The sequence below is a fragment of the Dermacentor andersoni genome, chromosome 1 (genome assembly GCF_023375885.2).
Source record: "Dermacentor andersoni chromosome 1, qqDerAnde1_hic_scaffold, whole genome shotgun sequence".
Classification (NCBI taxonomy): Eukaryota; Metazoa; Arthropoda; class Arachnida; order Ixodida; family Ixodidae; genus Dermacentor; species Dermacentor andersoni.
Genome location: NC_092814.1, coordinates 103,090,169 through 103,107,594, shown reverse-complemented (window position 1 = coordinate 103,107,594; position 17,426 = coordinate 103,090,169). Strand labels below are relative to the sequence as shown.

General features: G+C 41.6%; 3 protein-coding genes across 5 annotated transcripts in view; 1 reads left to right on the top strand and 2 right to left on the bottom strand.

Moving 5' to 3' along the window:
* Nsun2 (tRNA (cytosine(34)-C(5))-methyltransferase Nsun2) overlaps positions 1 to 4,293 on the bottom strand; it is a 162,008-nt gene extending 157,715 nt beyond the window's left edge. For 2 of the 3 annotated variants that reach the window (XM_055061849.2, XM_055061850.2), the window contains exons 1-3: positions 4,117 to 4,292; positions 3,675 to 3,749; positions 620 to 714 (exon numbers count right to left, since the gene is read on the bottom strand). In XM_055061849.2, coding sequence (XP_054917824.1) covers positions 620 to 714; positions 3,675 to 3,749; positions 4,117 to 4,179 — 233 coding nt within the window. In that variant the 5' untranslated portion in view covers positions 4,180 to 4,292. Of the gene's footprint in view, positions 1 to 619; positions 715 to 3,674; positions 3,750 to 4,116 lie in introns of all 3 variants that reach the window. The other variant, XM_055061851.2, reaches the window with a different exon arrangement.
* A 259-nt stretch (positions 4,294 to 4,552) lies between these two features.
* On the top strand, positions 4,553 to 12,946 carry LOC126545490 (pre-mRNA-splicing factor SYF2). The gene is made up of 6 exons (XM_050193380.2): positions 4,553 to 4,808; positions 4,952 to 5,077; positions 5,202 to 5,319; positions 5,521 to 5,611; positions 12,530 to 12,628; positions 12,702 to 12,946. The coding sequence occupies exons 1-6, from the start codon at positions 4,725 to 4,727 to the stop codon at positions 12,865 to 12,867; spliced, it is 684 nt and encodes a 227-aa protein (XP_050049337.1). The 5' UTR covers positions 4,553 to 4,724; the 3' UTR covers positions 12,868 to 12,946.
* Positions 12,947 to 17,106: 4,160 nt separating this feature from the next.
* Positions 17,107 to 17,426, bottom strand: part of Sf3b3 (splicing factor 3b subunit 3) — a 78,799-nt gene continuing 78,479 nt past the window's right edge. The window contains exons 25-26 of the mRNA XM_055061847.1: positions 17,299 to 17,394; positions 17,107 to 17,234 (exon numbers count right to left, since the gene is read on the bottom strand). Coding sequence (XP_054917822.1) covers positions 17,190 to 17,234; positions 17,299 to 17,394 — 141 coding nt within the window. The 3' untranslated portion in view covers positions 17,107 to 17,189. The remainder of the gene's footprint in view (positions 17,235 to 17,298; positions 17,395 to 17,426) is intronic.

The window sequence follows — 17,426 nt, the reverse complement described above, 5'->3', positions numbered from 1 at the left end:
TAACAATACTGTTTCTTTCACTGTGTTACAGACTTCATATGTGAACTGTGCTATCTGGTGTGTAATTATGCACTGTAGGCAGCAGTTCCAGTGAAGCACTGTTGTCCTTAAACTCCTGTGCCTTTATTTAAATAGTATGTACAGACTCAAAGCATATGGAGAAAAATTTTGAGGGAGAAATTATCACATCAACATTTAGGGGAGAAAAAAGACAAAAGAAGTGCCGCGACAGAGCTAGACTAACTTCACAATCTTATACAGCATCATGCTAAATAAAGCAGCCATGATCTGGTAAAGAAAATTGGAAATGATCTATAAAGCATGCCACATGTTTTAAGAGCAAGCAATGATTTATAGGAAAAGGTTTTATAAATGCAAACTTCTAAACACGCCCAGCTGCATGTGAACAACAACTATCAGCTATAAGATTAGCAACATGGCCATTTTTACAGTCTTGTGTCCTACTTAAATTAACAGTGATTCAACCACAGAACAAAGCAGCACAAGGCATCTTGGCAAGAAGAGATGTCATTTCTTCATGGTGAGGAAAATAGTTCAATATTTTAGAAGATTTAGCATCCTTGTGAAATACTGTGAGACAAAGAAAATGGCTGCTTACGGAAGAAAGCCTGTAATTCTGAATGCCACAGGCAGTCCACGACGTAGAGCAGCCATAAAGTCATCCCATTCTTTTTCTGGAACTATATCCTGTGCCTGGTTAGGGTGAGGAAAAGTGCACTATGTTGAAATATGGTTGCATTGGTTTATGTATTTTTCTAAAAGAATGTAAAAAGTGCAGAACTGGAGCTAAAGGCTTTCAGAGGAACAGCATAAATGCATGTACATTCACTCATGCAGGTCAGGTATTATGAACTAAAAACATAACAGAGCACAGAAACTGTACTGAACAACAGCCAAGCAAATTTAAACTGTTGTGCTATCACTATTAAAAAACATGTCAGCATGAATCTAATGCGCAGGCCACTTCGACAAGGTTTATCACTTTTACCAGACTTAATGACACCAAGTGGCTCTTGCTTATAATTTTTGCTTTTTGATTTGATATTTTGAAAAATGAAGGTGTGCTCAGCATGGAACTAGGGGGGGGGGGCTGAGTCTACAGCATGGCCACAAACCACCATCATGACAAATCAGTTCTGCAGAAGCTCACAAGGTGGAGGAACGTTCATGAAAGGTAAAATTACCCTCAATTTGACTGCAGCACGAAGCTATAAGTGAAACCTATATATGGCTTTCACAGAAAGAAATCTATGTAATTGAAGAAAAATTCACCCTGGTCCGAAGACTGAACCTAAGACCAATGCTTTTCCGGGCCGGCTGCTCTTCCATTTGAGTTAAAACGGAGGTTAGCAGATCGCAGAGTGAAGCCGAAGTAAACAACAATTTGAAGTACAGGGACACTGAATATGACAAATCAGTTCTACGGAAGTCCGCAAAGTAAAGGAAGGTTCATGAAAAGAAAAAATAATTATTGTCATCTACTTGACTGTAGCATGAAGCTACAAAGAAAACACATACAGGTTTCCTACACTAGTGTAGTGGATGACCATTGTTTATGTAGGAATTTTTCAGATAACTTCAGAAATGCGTGCATCATGTGCCGCCATAACTGCTAACTTGGAAGTAAGAGTATGCATTTGACGGCTGAATGAGTTATGAGACCACACTATGCTGCAAGTGGCCTTAAACTTTAGGCCCTGAGCAGTGTACCCGTATGACACGGGTTAGTGTAGAGGAAGGCGGACATATTCTACTATGATAAGTACCATGATGGAAGTACTATGACATTACATATTGTACTACCGTATACTATGAGGCTATCCAGTAATTTGGCAGTGTGCGAAGTGTGCAGTGTCAGAACACACAGATCATAATGCTTTTCCCGACTTTGATATTGCCGATTTTGCCTGCTTCAGGAACTTGCCTGTATAAACTTACTCAAAGCAAGTACCCCTCTGGAGTCCTTTCATAATCAGGAGACTTTCAATGGAAAGTTCAGAAACCCACTAGCAAAACTTCTTTGAAAACAGCATTTTTGTAAAAATTGATGCAACATTCATGAAATCGTAAAACAGGCCCAAATTCAAAAACATTATGAAAAAGTTTGGGAGAGTTGGCAAGTATTGCCCAGGCAGTCATTCTGCCACTGCCAATCGAATTTCTAGGTGTGGTTGCAATTTCTTCATTGGTACTGAGACCAAGAACCCAAGTGTTAAAGCAAGAACAATCCTGGATAAACTTGCGGGTTTTCGAGAAATAAAAAAATGTCCAGGCCTATCAAGGTTTGAGAAGGACATTTTTGAATTCAAAGATATTCAAAGGTTCCAAGGGCCTGTACAGCTACAAACACCAGGTAGACTCATGATGCAATTCTGAACTCACTTAAGGTTATGATGCCACTCTTGAAATAGCAATTCCTTCAGAAAATTACCTGTTGATAAATTTGACTGTCCTACATTAGTGAGATGTCAATTTACCATAATTTTTTCCTCACATCAATATTATATTTTTGAAATCACAACAATACGATATAAATTAGTTGTAAAGTCTCACAAGGGGCACCACAACAACCTGATGTGTTTGCATGTATTTAGAGTGCCAAGTACCGACATTCAAGGAGCAATGCATTGCTTCTGCCACTATGTAGTGTCCATCAGCTTTGCAAGCGAAATCACTTTTGCGTTACTAGCAGCCTGATAGCACAGTTTAGGGAGCAAAAGTGGCCGAAGCAATGGCTTGCATGCCGCAAATAATGACACAACCACATGGGCAAAGAAGTCTCAGTTAGTGCACCAATGCTTGAAAATATGAAGTGTGACAAAACAAGAAAAACGTTCAAGGGGGGTCCTGCTACAAGTCTGGAGCATTTTATCCTTCTAGCATTTTGTTTTCTTGTGTATATTGCAACTTATAATATTTAATCTTGTTTACGAAAAATGTAAACTTGTTCCTTTTTCTGTAATGCCAACAACGATGAAGTTCCACTCAAGAATTTTCTTTTAAAACATTTCGTGTTGATTTCTTACACATTAAGGTGAGCAATGCATCAGGATTACTGAAATTTACTCAAGATTTTGTTATATTATGACATGTTATTTCAAAACAAGGACAATTTCCCAAACACTTATCAGACACTCTTCATACTAGTTCATAGCACAGTACATTAGTAGACCTACATATATACCAAAGCATTACGAGATAAAGTGGTTTATTTGAAAGTTGTGACTGTTGACGTGAGGGATAAATTTACCACTTTTGAAAGGAAAAAATTATTTTAAAAAAATGTATTTTCTTTTTCACAGCATTAAGCGTGTACTATATCACATTAAAATTGTCTTCCTAACATGGGACCCTCCTTATTGTACAAAAACTTTATTTCCTATAGTAAGAATATTCGTCTGCAGAATGGCATCATAACATAACTTAATACGAGTTTATTTGGCGAAAGGACTGTGAACGTACATAACCTCATAAAATGGAAGTTAACGTTCCTGCTTCACAATGCATATGAGACAGAACACACTATGGATAGCGTGATTATAAATAGCACTCAATGACAACAGACGCATTGGGTCCTGTGTAAGTTGACAGTAAACCCTAAAGTCTAACATTTAAAAAAACGACAAAATCATGCTAGAAAAAAGAAAGCTTACCTTGTAGTATTTCTCGAAGGCTTCGTTGTTCCTATCAATCTCGGTGTACAAAGGAGGCCCGCCATTCTCGTGAACCTTTTCGAGCAAAAACAATTTACTGACGTTAACCAGTAAGCTAGCACAATGAAATAATTTATGAAATAATGCGCGCTCTCGGATAACGCAAATAAGGAATAAGCAGTTCAATAGTTGATTACATGAATGATCTGTTTCGCTCATATGACTTACTGAAAGACACTTGATTTTAGTTAGCCCAGCCTGTCACGCATATTTGGCTGTACAGTTTAATCCGTTGACAGCACCAGATAGCATTCCAACAGCAAAATGAAATCAATAATGAACAATTTGCGCGCTCTTAACAGCACTTCGAGAGTTATCAAAATGAGGTTGAGTTAACAGATACAATGTCAAAAGTTTTCAATCGAGCAAAATTTGAGCGCACCTTTTGAGGTTTTTCTGCTCTGGGTGCCTTCCCTTGCCTTTTCCTTTGCCGCTTTCTGCCCATTACGAAAAGAGTAACTGTTACGTTTGATAGGTTCCCACCAAATTAAGACTGGCAGCAACACACAGACACACGTGAAACCGAGAATTTTCCCTCTCGGCTATAGATGGAGGTTGTATTGTCTTCGTTTGGCTTCTTTGCAAACAACGTGCGTACTTCAATCGTATAAACACACAATTGCAGCAAATTACACTTTTAAATCAGATCATAATACTTAAATAATAAATGTCAACCTTTGTTTACCTAGAACATTATAAATTTTAAACGACTTAGATGGCATCAAGCAGCTCAAGCATGGATGAGCTCAAGTATTGGCTCAAGCCACACGGTTTAGTTTTCCTTTTTTTATCTGGCAACCAATGTTATTTTCCTTCTTTTGCTGTTAGCCGCTCTCGCCCTCTTTCGCGCACAGTAGTAAATCTGTTGTTGTAAGTTGTGTGGTAATAACTTGCCCGTGCGGCCAGCGGCTTACTAGTTATTACGTGCACTTGCTTGTCGTGTTCTAATGTAACAAGTGCCCTTTGCATCTCACAACTTCCCTGAATACAATGTCAGATGGACAGCCCTGCTCGTCTACGTCGAGTAAGCGATCGGAGCTATTGGAGCGTCTACGCACTCTTCACATGCGACGGGTGAGTAATGCGCGTCGCAATGTTGTTGCTGTTTGAAGTGCCATGCGTGTTGGGCTGGATTCATATTGACGTTGTAACGAATTTCACATAGATGAGCCACCCATACTGTGAAAATTGCTTACTGGTTGCGGCTTGCTTTGTAGAATGAAGCCAGAACGCTGAACCACAAAGAAGTAATCGAAGAGGACAGGAAATCAAAACTGCCATCTAATTGCGAAAACAAGCAAAAGTGGGCACAGTACAAACTGGAAGAGGAGCAGAAGTATGAGGTAACCGGCGTTCTCATATAAAATTAAGTTTCTTCAAGTTTTTCTAGGGTCTGTTAGCCGTGCTACGGAAGAAAAAGTGCATTATTTGAGGCCGCGCCATAATAGTCCGTGGTTTCGCTTGTAGGATGCTGCTAAGCGAGGTGAAGACTACTCACGGATCAAACTGCTGAACGTCAGTGCTGATGAAGCAGAACGCTTGCATCGCAAGAAGAAAAGAAAAAACCCCGACGTTGGTTTCTCAGGTACGTCCTGCCCTTCTCGAAACCTTGGCTTCAGCTACACTCCTCGTTCGACTGCTGCTAATGACTTCAAGCCTCCATCTTATTGCGGACTTGTCTCGTTTCGATTTATTATGCCACAGTACTGATTGGTTTATATGTCCATAAGAAAAAACCGTTTTCGAACATGTGCAAATTAAGATCATTCTGCTCTCATTATTGCAGATTATGAGGCAGCAACTGTCCGGCAGTACCAACGTCTTGTGAAGCAGATCAAGCCAGACTTCGATCACTATGAAAGGAAAAAGGAAGAAATGTAAGTTGTGTTTAAAGAGTGGTATGTTTTACTTATCTTTAGTTGCTTTGTGGAAGAAGTGCCGCCTCCTTCTGTACTCATGCTGTCACCATTACATAGCAGTGACATAAAAGCAAAATAGAACTAGTAATTAGAGAATATGCTTAGCACCCTATGTTTCCAATTTGATATTTGAAGGATCAAAAAAATTCGAACTATTTCCTTAAAAGAGTAGGTCAGGCCAAAATTACGGACTGGTCCACCATCCGAAAAGACAGACACACCAGAAGCCTCGAGGACATCAAGGAGTGGACCAAAATGTGATGGACTTGGTTACCATGTATACAAAGACCATCCAACTCACTGCAGACAATCCCGAAGTCGACCCACACCTACTTCACCTATGGGAGGCCAGACGAGGACTTTTGAAGCAATGGAAGAAGCAGAAGAGAAACTGCAAACTCAAGATCCACATTGCCGTTATCTCCTTAGAGGCGGAGGAGTATGCTGAAATACTCGAACGCGAGAAGCCGATCAAGCTATAGAACCTACGCCCAATCTCCCTCACATCGTGTGCGGGGAAATTCTTCGAGCACATTGTCCACAATCGACTCTTGCCCTACCTGGAAGAAGAGGAATACCTGCTGAACACTATGTTCGGTTTCCAGCCTAACCTCTCCACCCAGGACATTTTGCTACAGCTAAAAGAAGTCATTGATTGCCTCAGAACACGCCACAAGAATGCCATCCTGGCACTAATGTGAAAGGGGGCATTCGACGTCTCCCACGAAGCCGTGCTAAACAGCCTACAACATACCAACGGCGGACATACAACTATGTCCGGGACCTGATGGGCCAAACAGCGACCATAGGCCTGGGGAATCTCAGGACTGACAAGATCCAAATACTGCAAAAAGCAACCCCCCCCAGCTGGCAGTGAGCTCCCCGTTTCTCTTCAGTATAGCGATGAGGGGATTGCCAAACCTCTTGGACAACATCAGGGGTATCCGTCACGCAATCTACGTGGACAACCTGACCGTGTGGAAGTGTTATCTACACTGTTGCAGTCTCTCTTGCACCCCGGAAAAGTCGGAGCTGCTAATCCTCCAAAAGAGGACGAGAGGGTGGCCTCCTCAGGAGACACCGGATTCAACAGTGACCCTGCATGGAGTCAATATACCCAACGTAGACACACTCTGTATCCTGAGCCTCACTTTCCAGGACAGTGCCAGCCTCACCGCCATTAAAAAGCTGCCAGCGACAGTTACCCAAGTCGCTCACCTGGTGCGAAGAGTAACTAAAGGAAAGCACGGCATGAAAGAGCTGGACACGATAAAATTAATACAAGCCCTGATAATGAGCTTATGGCACCCTGTACCTGGGTCTCAAGAACAGCGAGAGGGACAAAGTGAACACTCTCATATGAAAGACCTATGGCACAGACCCAGTGCACAAAACTGGCACTGGGGCTTCCCCCGACGACGTCGATGGAGAAGCTACTCAGCCTGGGCATCCATAATACTTGGGAGGAACTAGCTGAGGCCCACAAAATGAGTCGGATAGAGCGACTCAAGCTCATCAGCACAGGCAGGGACACGCTAAAAAGAGTGGGCTACCCAGTGAAATATGAATCCAGAAAACACCGGGTCCCTCCACCCCTGAGAGAGGAGATCGTGGTGGCCAGCATCCAGTGAAACATGCATTCGGAACACAACAGAGAAAGGAGGCAAGCAAGAGTACAATCTCTACCTAAGGCCTATGAAGGACCAAGAAGTGGAGAAGTCAGATACACTGACATGGCAAAGTACAAGAACAGAGCAGCCCACGCTGTCAGCGTGATCAACAGCCAGGGAGAAGAGGTAGCAGCGGCCTCGTTGAACACTCCAAACATCGACACCGCAAAAGAAATGGCGGTAGCTCTGGTGGCCACAATGGGCAAGCGAGAGGAAATCACATTACAGTCATCAATGACTCACAAACAGCATGCAGGAATTACCAAAAGGGCCGCATTTCTAAACAAGCCCTGAGTATCCTCGAGAAACTGGACAATTTTCAACTAAAATACCTTGTCTGGGTCCCAGCACATGAGTTCCTGGCAGGTAATCTAGCGGATCACGCTGCTGCCCAAGATCCCATTCTCCCAGCTAGCCCACCGGGTTCACGAGCCCCGGTAGACCTACACGATGGCATCTCAAAAATGTACAGCGACGTCCTGAGCCACTACAGACTAGGTAGGAGAACCTACGTGCCAAGGTGACTGCATGCCAAGGTGACTGTTGAAGAGGCGGTGATTTTCTACAAACTACAGACCACCACATTCTCGCACGGCACCCTGCTGCACGCCATGTATCCTGCGAGCTACACTTACAAGTGCGCCTTCTGCTCTGCGCTCAATGCCCTCTACCACATGGTATGGGAGTATGGGCACAACCCATCGATACCAAACATAACCGGACCAACCGTTGAGCAGTGGGAGGCCCAGCTGACAAGCTCGAGACGTGAAGACCAGCATTGTCTGGTGAACAGGGCCAAGCTATCGGCTCAAGCCCACGGCATCCTGGACTAAGTACGCCGCCCACCTCGGACGACTCCACCATCAGCTCATTTTTACAAATGAAGTTTATTCCTCCATCTCTTTGCACACATATGGCCAGTAAAATTCTTTAAGAAGTGTTCCGAAATTGAAGTTAGTGCTGTCGTTTCCATTTCCCAAACATTTGTTTTAAATCTGATATCTTGGTGTTGTTAAAGGTTACAATTGTATTTTATGTCTGTCTGCAGGATGGATGTAAACTATACAGAATTTGTCAGGCTTCAATGGCACATGGTAACATTGGGAATATACTACCTAGGCGCTGCTTGTGCTCTTGAAGCTATATTGAAGCAGCGTGATATGACGAGGACAAAAAGAGAAACTCGCAACAAGACTAGCGCTGTCTGCCAACTTTATTGAAAGAAGCACCAGCCATTAATAGTCTTTCAAAAAAAAAAAAAAAAACGAACATTCTGATTCACAGGCATGCACACAGGTGGCACTAAAGGTACAGGTGTTTATAAAAAAATTATGTTATGATAGGCGAACTGACATCACACTGACAAACTTATCTTTTGCTTTTTCTATACAGTAAGGCTCTACAATTTCTTTTTCAGTTTTCGCATGTTACAGGAACCTGGTACTGCTAAACAGTACCAGGTTAAATGGCACATGCACATTTATTACAATGAACGGCTAGATGGCTACAGTACCGATTTTTTACCTTCAGTGTGAGCCAACTCGCCAAAATCAAGCTGTTGCTTTTAGTCTCTTTTGGCAGATATTTCTAAGCATTTTTTAACACTGAATCATGTCGGATACATTACAAGTCAGCAGATTTTATATTTTTCTAATCAAATAAATGAAAATTTTCTAGGGTTTAGCGTTCCAGAGCAACACTTAAATAAAAAACACCATAGTGGAGGAAACGGAACTACTTTTGACCGTGGAATTCTTAATCATGCACCAAAACCTTACATGAGCTTTTCTGCACTCTGTCTCCAACAAGTTGTAGCAGCACGTCGACTCAACAGCAGCATACCGCAGTAAACCCTTGTTAACTCGAACTCTGATATCTTGAATATAGGTGAAGTCAAAATTTTTTTCCTGGCTTGGTGTCAACTCCATGTAGTTTTCACCTCTTAACTCAAAATGCTTTTGTGCCGTACTCCAAATATCTCAAAATCTCGACTGCGAAAATGTCGGGAAAGAGTAACTACCCAAAAGCAGCAGCAGACAAGTGGTACAAATCAGCTTTCACTTAGTCTCATCTCTCTTTGAGGATAAAATAATGATCTTTGCTATTGAGGTCAGCCATATGTATTATGCTGCCAGACACTTCTAAAGCTGTTGTGAAACTGCTTTGATTTCTATATGCCAGATGATGCCACAGCATTTGGCATTGGCCATGTGTTTGCCATGTGGAACACACCATTAAATATCTCATTCAGAGCCTGCATATAGTATGACCATAGCTATTTCATGTGCATTTGCATGGACAAGCGAAACATAGGGGTGTGCGAACGTCAAAATTTTCGAATATGAATAATGACATGCGCATGCATTTATTAGCAAGTTGAGCTAGTTTGTTATTTTGGAACATTGACAATGTAAGGGTTATTTTGTTATGTAGCAACATTGCCATAACATTGTCAATGTTAAAAAAAAATAGACTAGTAAGTGGTTGTACTAAAGCATTGTGTATTTGGCTCATGTTGACTTGGAAAAGTTAGTAATTCCCACTAACTGTCTTTGCCAGCCTGTGCCTTATTATACCGCATCAACTGCTCGTAAACTCTGAAGCATTTGACCCTGTCCCAGCCGTCACTCAGTGCACTTGCTGTCAAGCAGTAAGCTCAGACTTGGGAGGGGCACTGAAAAAAAAAAGTGCACTTTCCTGTTCGCAAACCCGTGCCCCTTGCTACTGAGAGGCTCGCATTCCCGCAAAATGTCGCATTTGGTGGCTAGGTGTGCTTTACAGGAGCAATTTCGCTAGCAGCCCGAAAGCGTGACAAAATTCAGCACAAAATTGCCCCAATATTCTTATATTAGATAGAAGCGAATTCTAAAAACTGTGTTTGCTCTTGGACAGCCAGCAATATATTCGATTTGATTCGAATATTCCTATCCAACCGAATATTCGAACTTTTCTAATATTTGCCTACTCCTACACTCTTAAGCAAAATTACACCCTTTTGCCACACAACAATAAACGCCATCTGTCTCGTCCGCATTTCCTTTCTTTAACTCTGCGAGCCCGGTACTTCCCAGTAATGAACGGCATGCGCATTATCAGCATGACGTATCATTCCCGACAGGAAAGTAGCGGGCGCGGCGTTTTCAAGAAAGAAAACGCAAGCAAGGCAGATGGCGATTGTTGTTGTGTGGCAGAGATACACTCCAAAGCGTATAACTTTGCCTAAGAGTGTACTGAAAATCTATACTGAAACTGTCTAATTTCATAGGTGCAAACCATGACATGGCATTGACCATTGTGTCAGACGGTGTTCCCATGAGATTATTAAAAACATACACTCAAAGCCTGAACTAACAACTGATTTAATTATTCAAAGGACAGTACATAGAGGGCAATTTTTGCACAGGCACAACACAGGACTCAGATGTGGCGTATAATGCAACAAGTTGGCCTCAAGTGCCATCTCAGCAGAACATAAAATAATCGGCATGTCACTGACATACACAGGATCTTTTTCATTCTGATTAAATAAGCATCCATGAGCTCACATGCTGTTTTATTGCCACTCCTACCTAGAATCTTAACATGTAAAAAGTACAGTTCACATGAGCAAGCTTTGCAGTGCTCGCTAAGATGTGCACCATCCTATTTATTGAAATCGTTCAGATGCTTCCTCAGATGGTCATTTAGACATCAGCTCGTTTGGCCCATGTAGGACTTGCTGCATCTGAGAGGTATTTCGTAGACAACCCCCACATCGTAACACACACACAAAGTGCTTGGTGTGCATGAGCTCTACGTGTAAAACAGCCACTGACAAATACATAATGGAGTAACAGGATACGAATTCCTAGTACCCAACTAATATTGCAAGGGCTCCTTGAATTGACTGTACTATTTTGTGAACATGCTGTACACAAGCTCATGATTGACAAGTACTGCTCATGCCTCCCCCACTCTTTTCTTTTTAACTCTGAATTTAAGTGAATGAGTGCAGACATGTATTCATGTTCACTTCACATGGCTCTTCTTTCTGCCTTTTTCTTGTTCCCTTGCTTCATGCTGTGTACTTTACACTGGGAACAACATATATAAGAAGTCTAAAACACCAACTTGCTTAAGGACAAGTTCTTTTGGAATAGACGTTCGGTTGTCATAGGCTACTACAAGCAACAACTGTATTGCTGAAAGGAGAGCTGACAATAAAAAAATTTGCGGATCCCACACATGTGGTGTGAGGCAGAGAATGCTGCTTCGCATTAAAGATATTCCTTTCCATGGAGAGGTGGGCTAATTTTGGATGCAAGAATAAGAAAGAAAGAAATTTTTTGTCGGAGTGTAGTGTTTGTACAGACCTTGCTGTAGTGCATTTTGATTGCCACCACCAAAGAAATTGCTGCTTGCATGTCAGATGTAAATGACATTATCACAGGACCTTACAACTGCATATCATATTGACCGCAAATAAAGACGGGGACAGCGGAAGAGAGCACAAAACCAACACAGGCGGTGTTGAAACTACCGCCCGTGTTGTTTTTGTGCTCTCTTCCGCTGTCCCAGTCTTTATTTGCGGTCAATATGATATGCAGTAAACACCAACTAGTCCAAACTGAAGCTCTTCTGGAGCATACATCTCATGCAGATGGCCCTTCTTCCTGTGTTCCATCATCTTTCTTGAAATACCACCCGTGTTTTGTGTTCTCCTCCGCTGTCCCAGTCTTTATTTGTAATCAATATGATATGCAGTAAACACCAACTAGGCCAAACTGAAGTTCTAACAAGTGCAGCAAGTTCTACAGCATTAAAAACCCAACACACTTTCATGAGTTTGCATTGTTATATACTATGGTCTACATATAGCATGTAAAGAAAATGCAAATCCTATAGCCTAGTTATCTGGATGCTGGCTTTTGAATTCTTACCGCTGTTGTCGCCATAACTTTTGTATTTGCTTTTTATGCATACTCTCTTGTTTTCCTGTTACGGCCAAAATTTCTACCTTTGTTGTAGTGAAACAAATCTTAAATGGCTGCAAAAGACAGCCATATTGAGACTCGCAAGCATTGCATTTACGTAGGTCCCATATGGTCATCTGATCAGAAAGTGGTAAAATTACAGCAAAAATTGACGTTTACCCAAATAAAAAAGTGAAACTGCTCTGAGCACCCAGTTTTTTAAAAATTATTATTATTATTATTATCTTTTGCAGGGGCGATGCAATGTTTCCAACCAGAGACACTATCATCCATGGCCTGCACAAGGACACCAAGGAGGACATAGACCGCATGGTGGACGACATTGAAAAACAGTAAGCTTTCTTTTTTTTTTCTTCCAAGGATAACTATTATGTTTACCAATAATTACATTCTTAATCTTTGTAGGATTGAAAAGAGAAACAAGTACAGCCGGCGACGACGTTTCAACGATGATGAGGACATCGATTACATCAATGAGCGCAACATGAAGTTCAACAAAAAGCTGGACCGTTTCTATGGAAAGTACACGGCAGAAATCAAGCAAAATCTTGAAAGAGGAACTGCTGTATAATGTTGCAGCTCTTGCACAGCAAATTTTTTTTTTCTATTCATACACACGAATGTAAACTAATAAACAAGTGCTTACCATACCAGGACCTCCTTTCATTCACAGCACACCTTAACTCTTTCGTTACTACTAGAAATATGCTCATTTTGGTTCTTTTGTTTTAACATTTTATTATTTTATTTCAAGACATAGTTGCAACGGATACTGTAATACATATAATTATGTACTTGTTGTGTACGTGTCTACTATGGACACATATCCACAAGGAGGTATATAAATGGTGCAGTAATAGCAAAGTTACAGACGTTTGATGAGCAAGTATGCAGCTACTGCCGTCCTTTGCTACCCTCCCCACTCGCACTCTCTGCCACTTGCCACCGTATGCAAAAAAAAAATACACAATTTTATGCAGTACAGTGAAAACTGCGGGTCATATTGGCATGCCAGAACAAAGGCATGCCTCCATTGTCCATCCCTAATCGCTTTCCAAATGACGCCGATTGAATGGAAGCTTGACAAAAGGTTCAGAGGCACGCAACGGGCGAGCCCCCCTTGAACACAGTTGGCTATTGTCATGTTGGCGCTGTGGTCCTGCGACGACCGACCAATCGACAACTTTTACCTGGAGCACCCTGTTGACATCACAGCTAACGAAAGAGGGAACACACTTTTAGGGAACATAAGTTGCAAATACAGCTTAATGTTCATTAGTATTCCTTTAAATGAACCTTGCATGATTGATTGCCTACATGTATGTTGGTATTCCCTGACAAACATATTTTTTGGCGTGCAAAACTGAATGCAGAAGGGTTAGTGCTCATCTTTCTGTGTCTGTACTTGTGCGGTAAGTCAGGTTTCAGCTCCTACAGTGCAAGAACAGGACATTCCATACTTGAATGCACCAATCAAAAATCCATTGACTACAGCAGCAAATAGCAGCAATTTCCAGCAGTGGATGTCAAGTAGCACGAAAAGCAATACAGTTGGACCTAGATACAAAGAACATGGATATAATGTATAATTAAATATAATGCAGTAAATTAATACCTTTCTTTGCCAATATCGGCATGTAAAGAATATTATACAGTTAAACCTCAATGAAGTCAGTGAAATCGGAAATTTGCTTCGTTATATCAGAATTTCGTTGTATTGTAATTCGCCCTTTTATGCAAATAAGTACAGTCGCCAACCTATTTTTGTTACAGGGAAAGGGGCCACAGAATTTTCCGACTTATCAGGCAATTGAAAAAAGCAAATTTGAATGAGGAAACAAATAATTCTGATAAATTTGGGAGTCTGCGATGAATGATACGGTTTCATGCCACGTACGTCGACGATATCTTCACATCGGCGGTATGAATTAAGTGAAGCCAGCCACGCTTTCGCGTACACTCTGCCCCCACAGCTGATAGCATCGCCCGTACTGGGACGCCATCAGGAAAAGCGCCGGTAGCGGGAAGCGAACGCTTGGTCTGCCTCTCGTTCCAACGAGTCACCGAAACTCGAGATTACACAACTTCCAATACTAAATGCGCGGAAAGACAGCTTACATAGTGCCACGCCATCTCGGCATGCCCACTCTTTGCACATGTAGCAGATTACCTCTAAATCGCAGTAAGCAGCTGCATATGTGCTCAGCCGTGCTTACAGCCATGCCAGGGTGTCTACCAAGTTGACATTTCCAAATTTCCCGAGTTTTCCAGGTTTTCCCCGAGTGCCATTGCAAAATTTTCTGAATGAGACAGAACTTTGTTATTGTCAAGACGGGCTGACACCATGTTGCCCGATGCTGTCACTCTCTAGTAAGTGTGTTGAAATAAAATATTACTTAATCCAGTTTGAACAGTAAAGTGTAATGTTTATTTTATTCAAAACGAAACCAGAGGGAAGGTGTTAGTAAAATGCACAACAAATATATTTGAAAAAAAAAAAAAAGGCAAAACCCGTTACAAATCAAGTCGCACATATTTTCAAATACCAATGAAAAGGAAATGCATACAGAAGCAAATATTTTCGAATATGAGCTATTTCTATCAACTCATAGCAAGCTCATTGGTATGAGGCCTGAACTTTGTCACAACTAAGATTCTCTCTCAGCTGGTGGAAAGTCAACCTCGACTATCTTGACATACTCTCAGCCTGTACACAACACCTCAGCATAGGGTTGCACTGCTTTAAAGCTTACTTTGGTAGGATGAGGGACACCTGCCTCTCGGCGTCAGCCAACACTTTGTTTTTTGAGTGCAAGCTTCTTTGAAGAGGCGGCGGCACGCTTCCTTTCCCGTTCATTCCTCAGTGCATGGATCCTTTCTGTTCTCGTCCTCCTTCCACCATGCGCTCACCCCACGGACCATTTGAAGCATCTTCTTGGTCAATTGTACAGTTAACATCCAATTTTTCGGACTCCCTAAGCGCCACGGAAACGTCCGAAAAAATGAATGCATGTCTAATTGCCCTTAAGGGATAAAATCATCACAGGCACGTCCGAAAAAGCTCCGGAGGCCTGCCAGTAAACTTATTAGGCATATCGGTGCTCATAGTGCGACAGGGGACAGGGATGCACGCATGTATAGTTAAGGAATGCATGCTGTGTTCCGTGACAATTTCTCCTTTCCACGCTTGTTAAGCTTCACCGCAATAGTTTGCATATGTTTCACCGCCTAACATTGCAGTACTGTGGGGAAGCTGACTTTTGAGACCCGGCATTATGCAACGCATTGTGTTTTCAGAGCTTCGAAGTCAATCTGGAGGATTGCAACGGCAGAGTCGGTGCCATTGCTGACAGCGGCGAATTCTTTCAATCAAAAACACGGCACCGCACGGCAAGAAGCTTAATATCGAACATAGAAGCAGCTAGGCCTGGCGTTGCCACGGTGGTGGCAACCCTCCTAGTTTTTTTCCTTCCTCCATTGCCACTCGTGAAGCCATCATCTTTGTCTCACCCTCGCACGCTTTCACACGCACCTAAAGCACACAGTGCGTGGAGCACGATAGGATCTTATCGCACTTGGTCTTTCTACGGAACATGATGCGGCTACACTTCAGCCGTCCCTCTTGTCGCGCGGCCAGAGATTTGAGAGGTGTGTTCGCAAGCAGCCGCTTGTAATTCAATTTGACCATCTGCATCTAAGCAAGTTCCCATTTATTGTCTCGGCATTCCTTTGCGGCAGGAGTACAATTTCGTTATACGGAAATCACATACGAATACAATTTATTATATTGAGGTATTAAATACATGGTGTTCTATGAACAGAATATGAAAAGTTAAATACTTCATTATATCGAGAATTTCGTTATATTGGAGTTCCGTTATATCGAGGTTTAACTGCATAGGCTTATAATTGTCATGTCGGGTATGGCTTCATTTTAAGTTTTATTGTACCACACGCAATGTTCACTTGAAGGTAGTAGGGCTGTTCACACTCTTTTATGCTGAATGTTTTCTTTAGACTGTACAAAATTTTTAAAAACTGCCTGTGGCAGACAACACAGTCCCAGTGCTTGAGCTGGATTACTTGAAGAGTTGGCCATTACTTCTTATTCTTTATATTTACAAAGTGGAAGTTATAGAACTCGAAGTGAAAATTTATTAATAGAGTCTCCAACTATGGCATCCCTCAACCTGCTTGTGCAGCATTGAGACATTAAACTCGAATTTTTTTTTTTTTTCATGTTACTCCAACATGGCACAGAAGGAATCTTTTTTTTTTTTTGTATAAAATAATAAGCACTCAAAACAACTTCGCAAGGCCCCTTTAGACTCGAAATAATTTGAAGCTTGCATCCATGGCTATTGTTGTAGGCTACTTCATTCAAGCACAGGTTGACCATTTGGATTTTGTTCTTTCTGATGCTCAGCAGGCATATATTATATGGTTGGCATTTTTCAGCGCTTATGTTATTAATATTTGCAATATTTAAAACTTGGGGAAAAGAAAGTAAGCTACACAAAGCAATAAAACTTGCATGAAATGCAATGTTTTGAAATGCTTCACCAGCTTCAAGCCTACCAGCCAGAAGTGCAACATAAAATATCACAGGCTATAGGCTATTTTCTACAAGACACTACAGTGTTGTCAAAAGTGTAGTAATGGCACAAGATTTAAAAAGGTACACAGAGACCAAAAACAGCTGGTGTTACAGTTTAACATTAGAAATCAGTTCTGCTGAAATCTACAAGGTGTAAAACGTTTCCCTTTTTGTTTTCAGGTGTACTATATATAATAAACACACAGACTATGATTCCAGAAGTTTTTCTCGTGCATTTATTTACAGTATGAAGATTTGTGGCAAACCATGCAAATGAATTTCCAACCAGAAGCAGCTCAAAATGCATATCGTGTCCGAATGTCTTCCAACTTCTTGGAAACCTATGCAAAAAGGAAGACAAATTTATGCCATGCAAAACAGAGAAAGCTTAAATATTAATCATACTTCGCTTGGATTCCTGTCAAGCTCCTCTGCGATGCTCTTTTGCTTAGATGGATCAAGAGAGTTAAACTGTTCACATAGGTCTCCATCAATAACGTTCTGAAAATGAAATCCAACACATGAGACACATT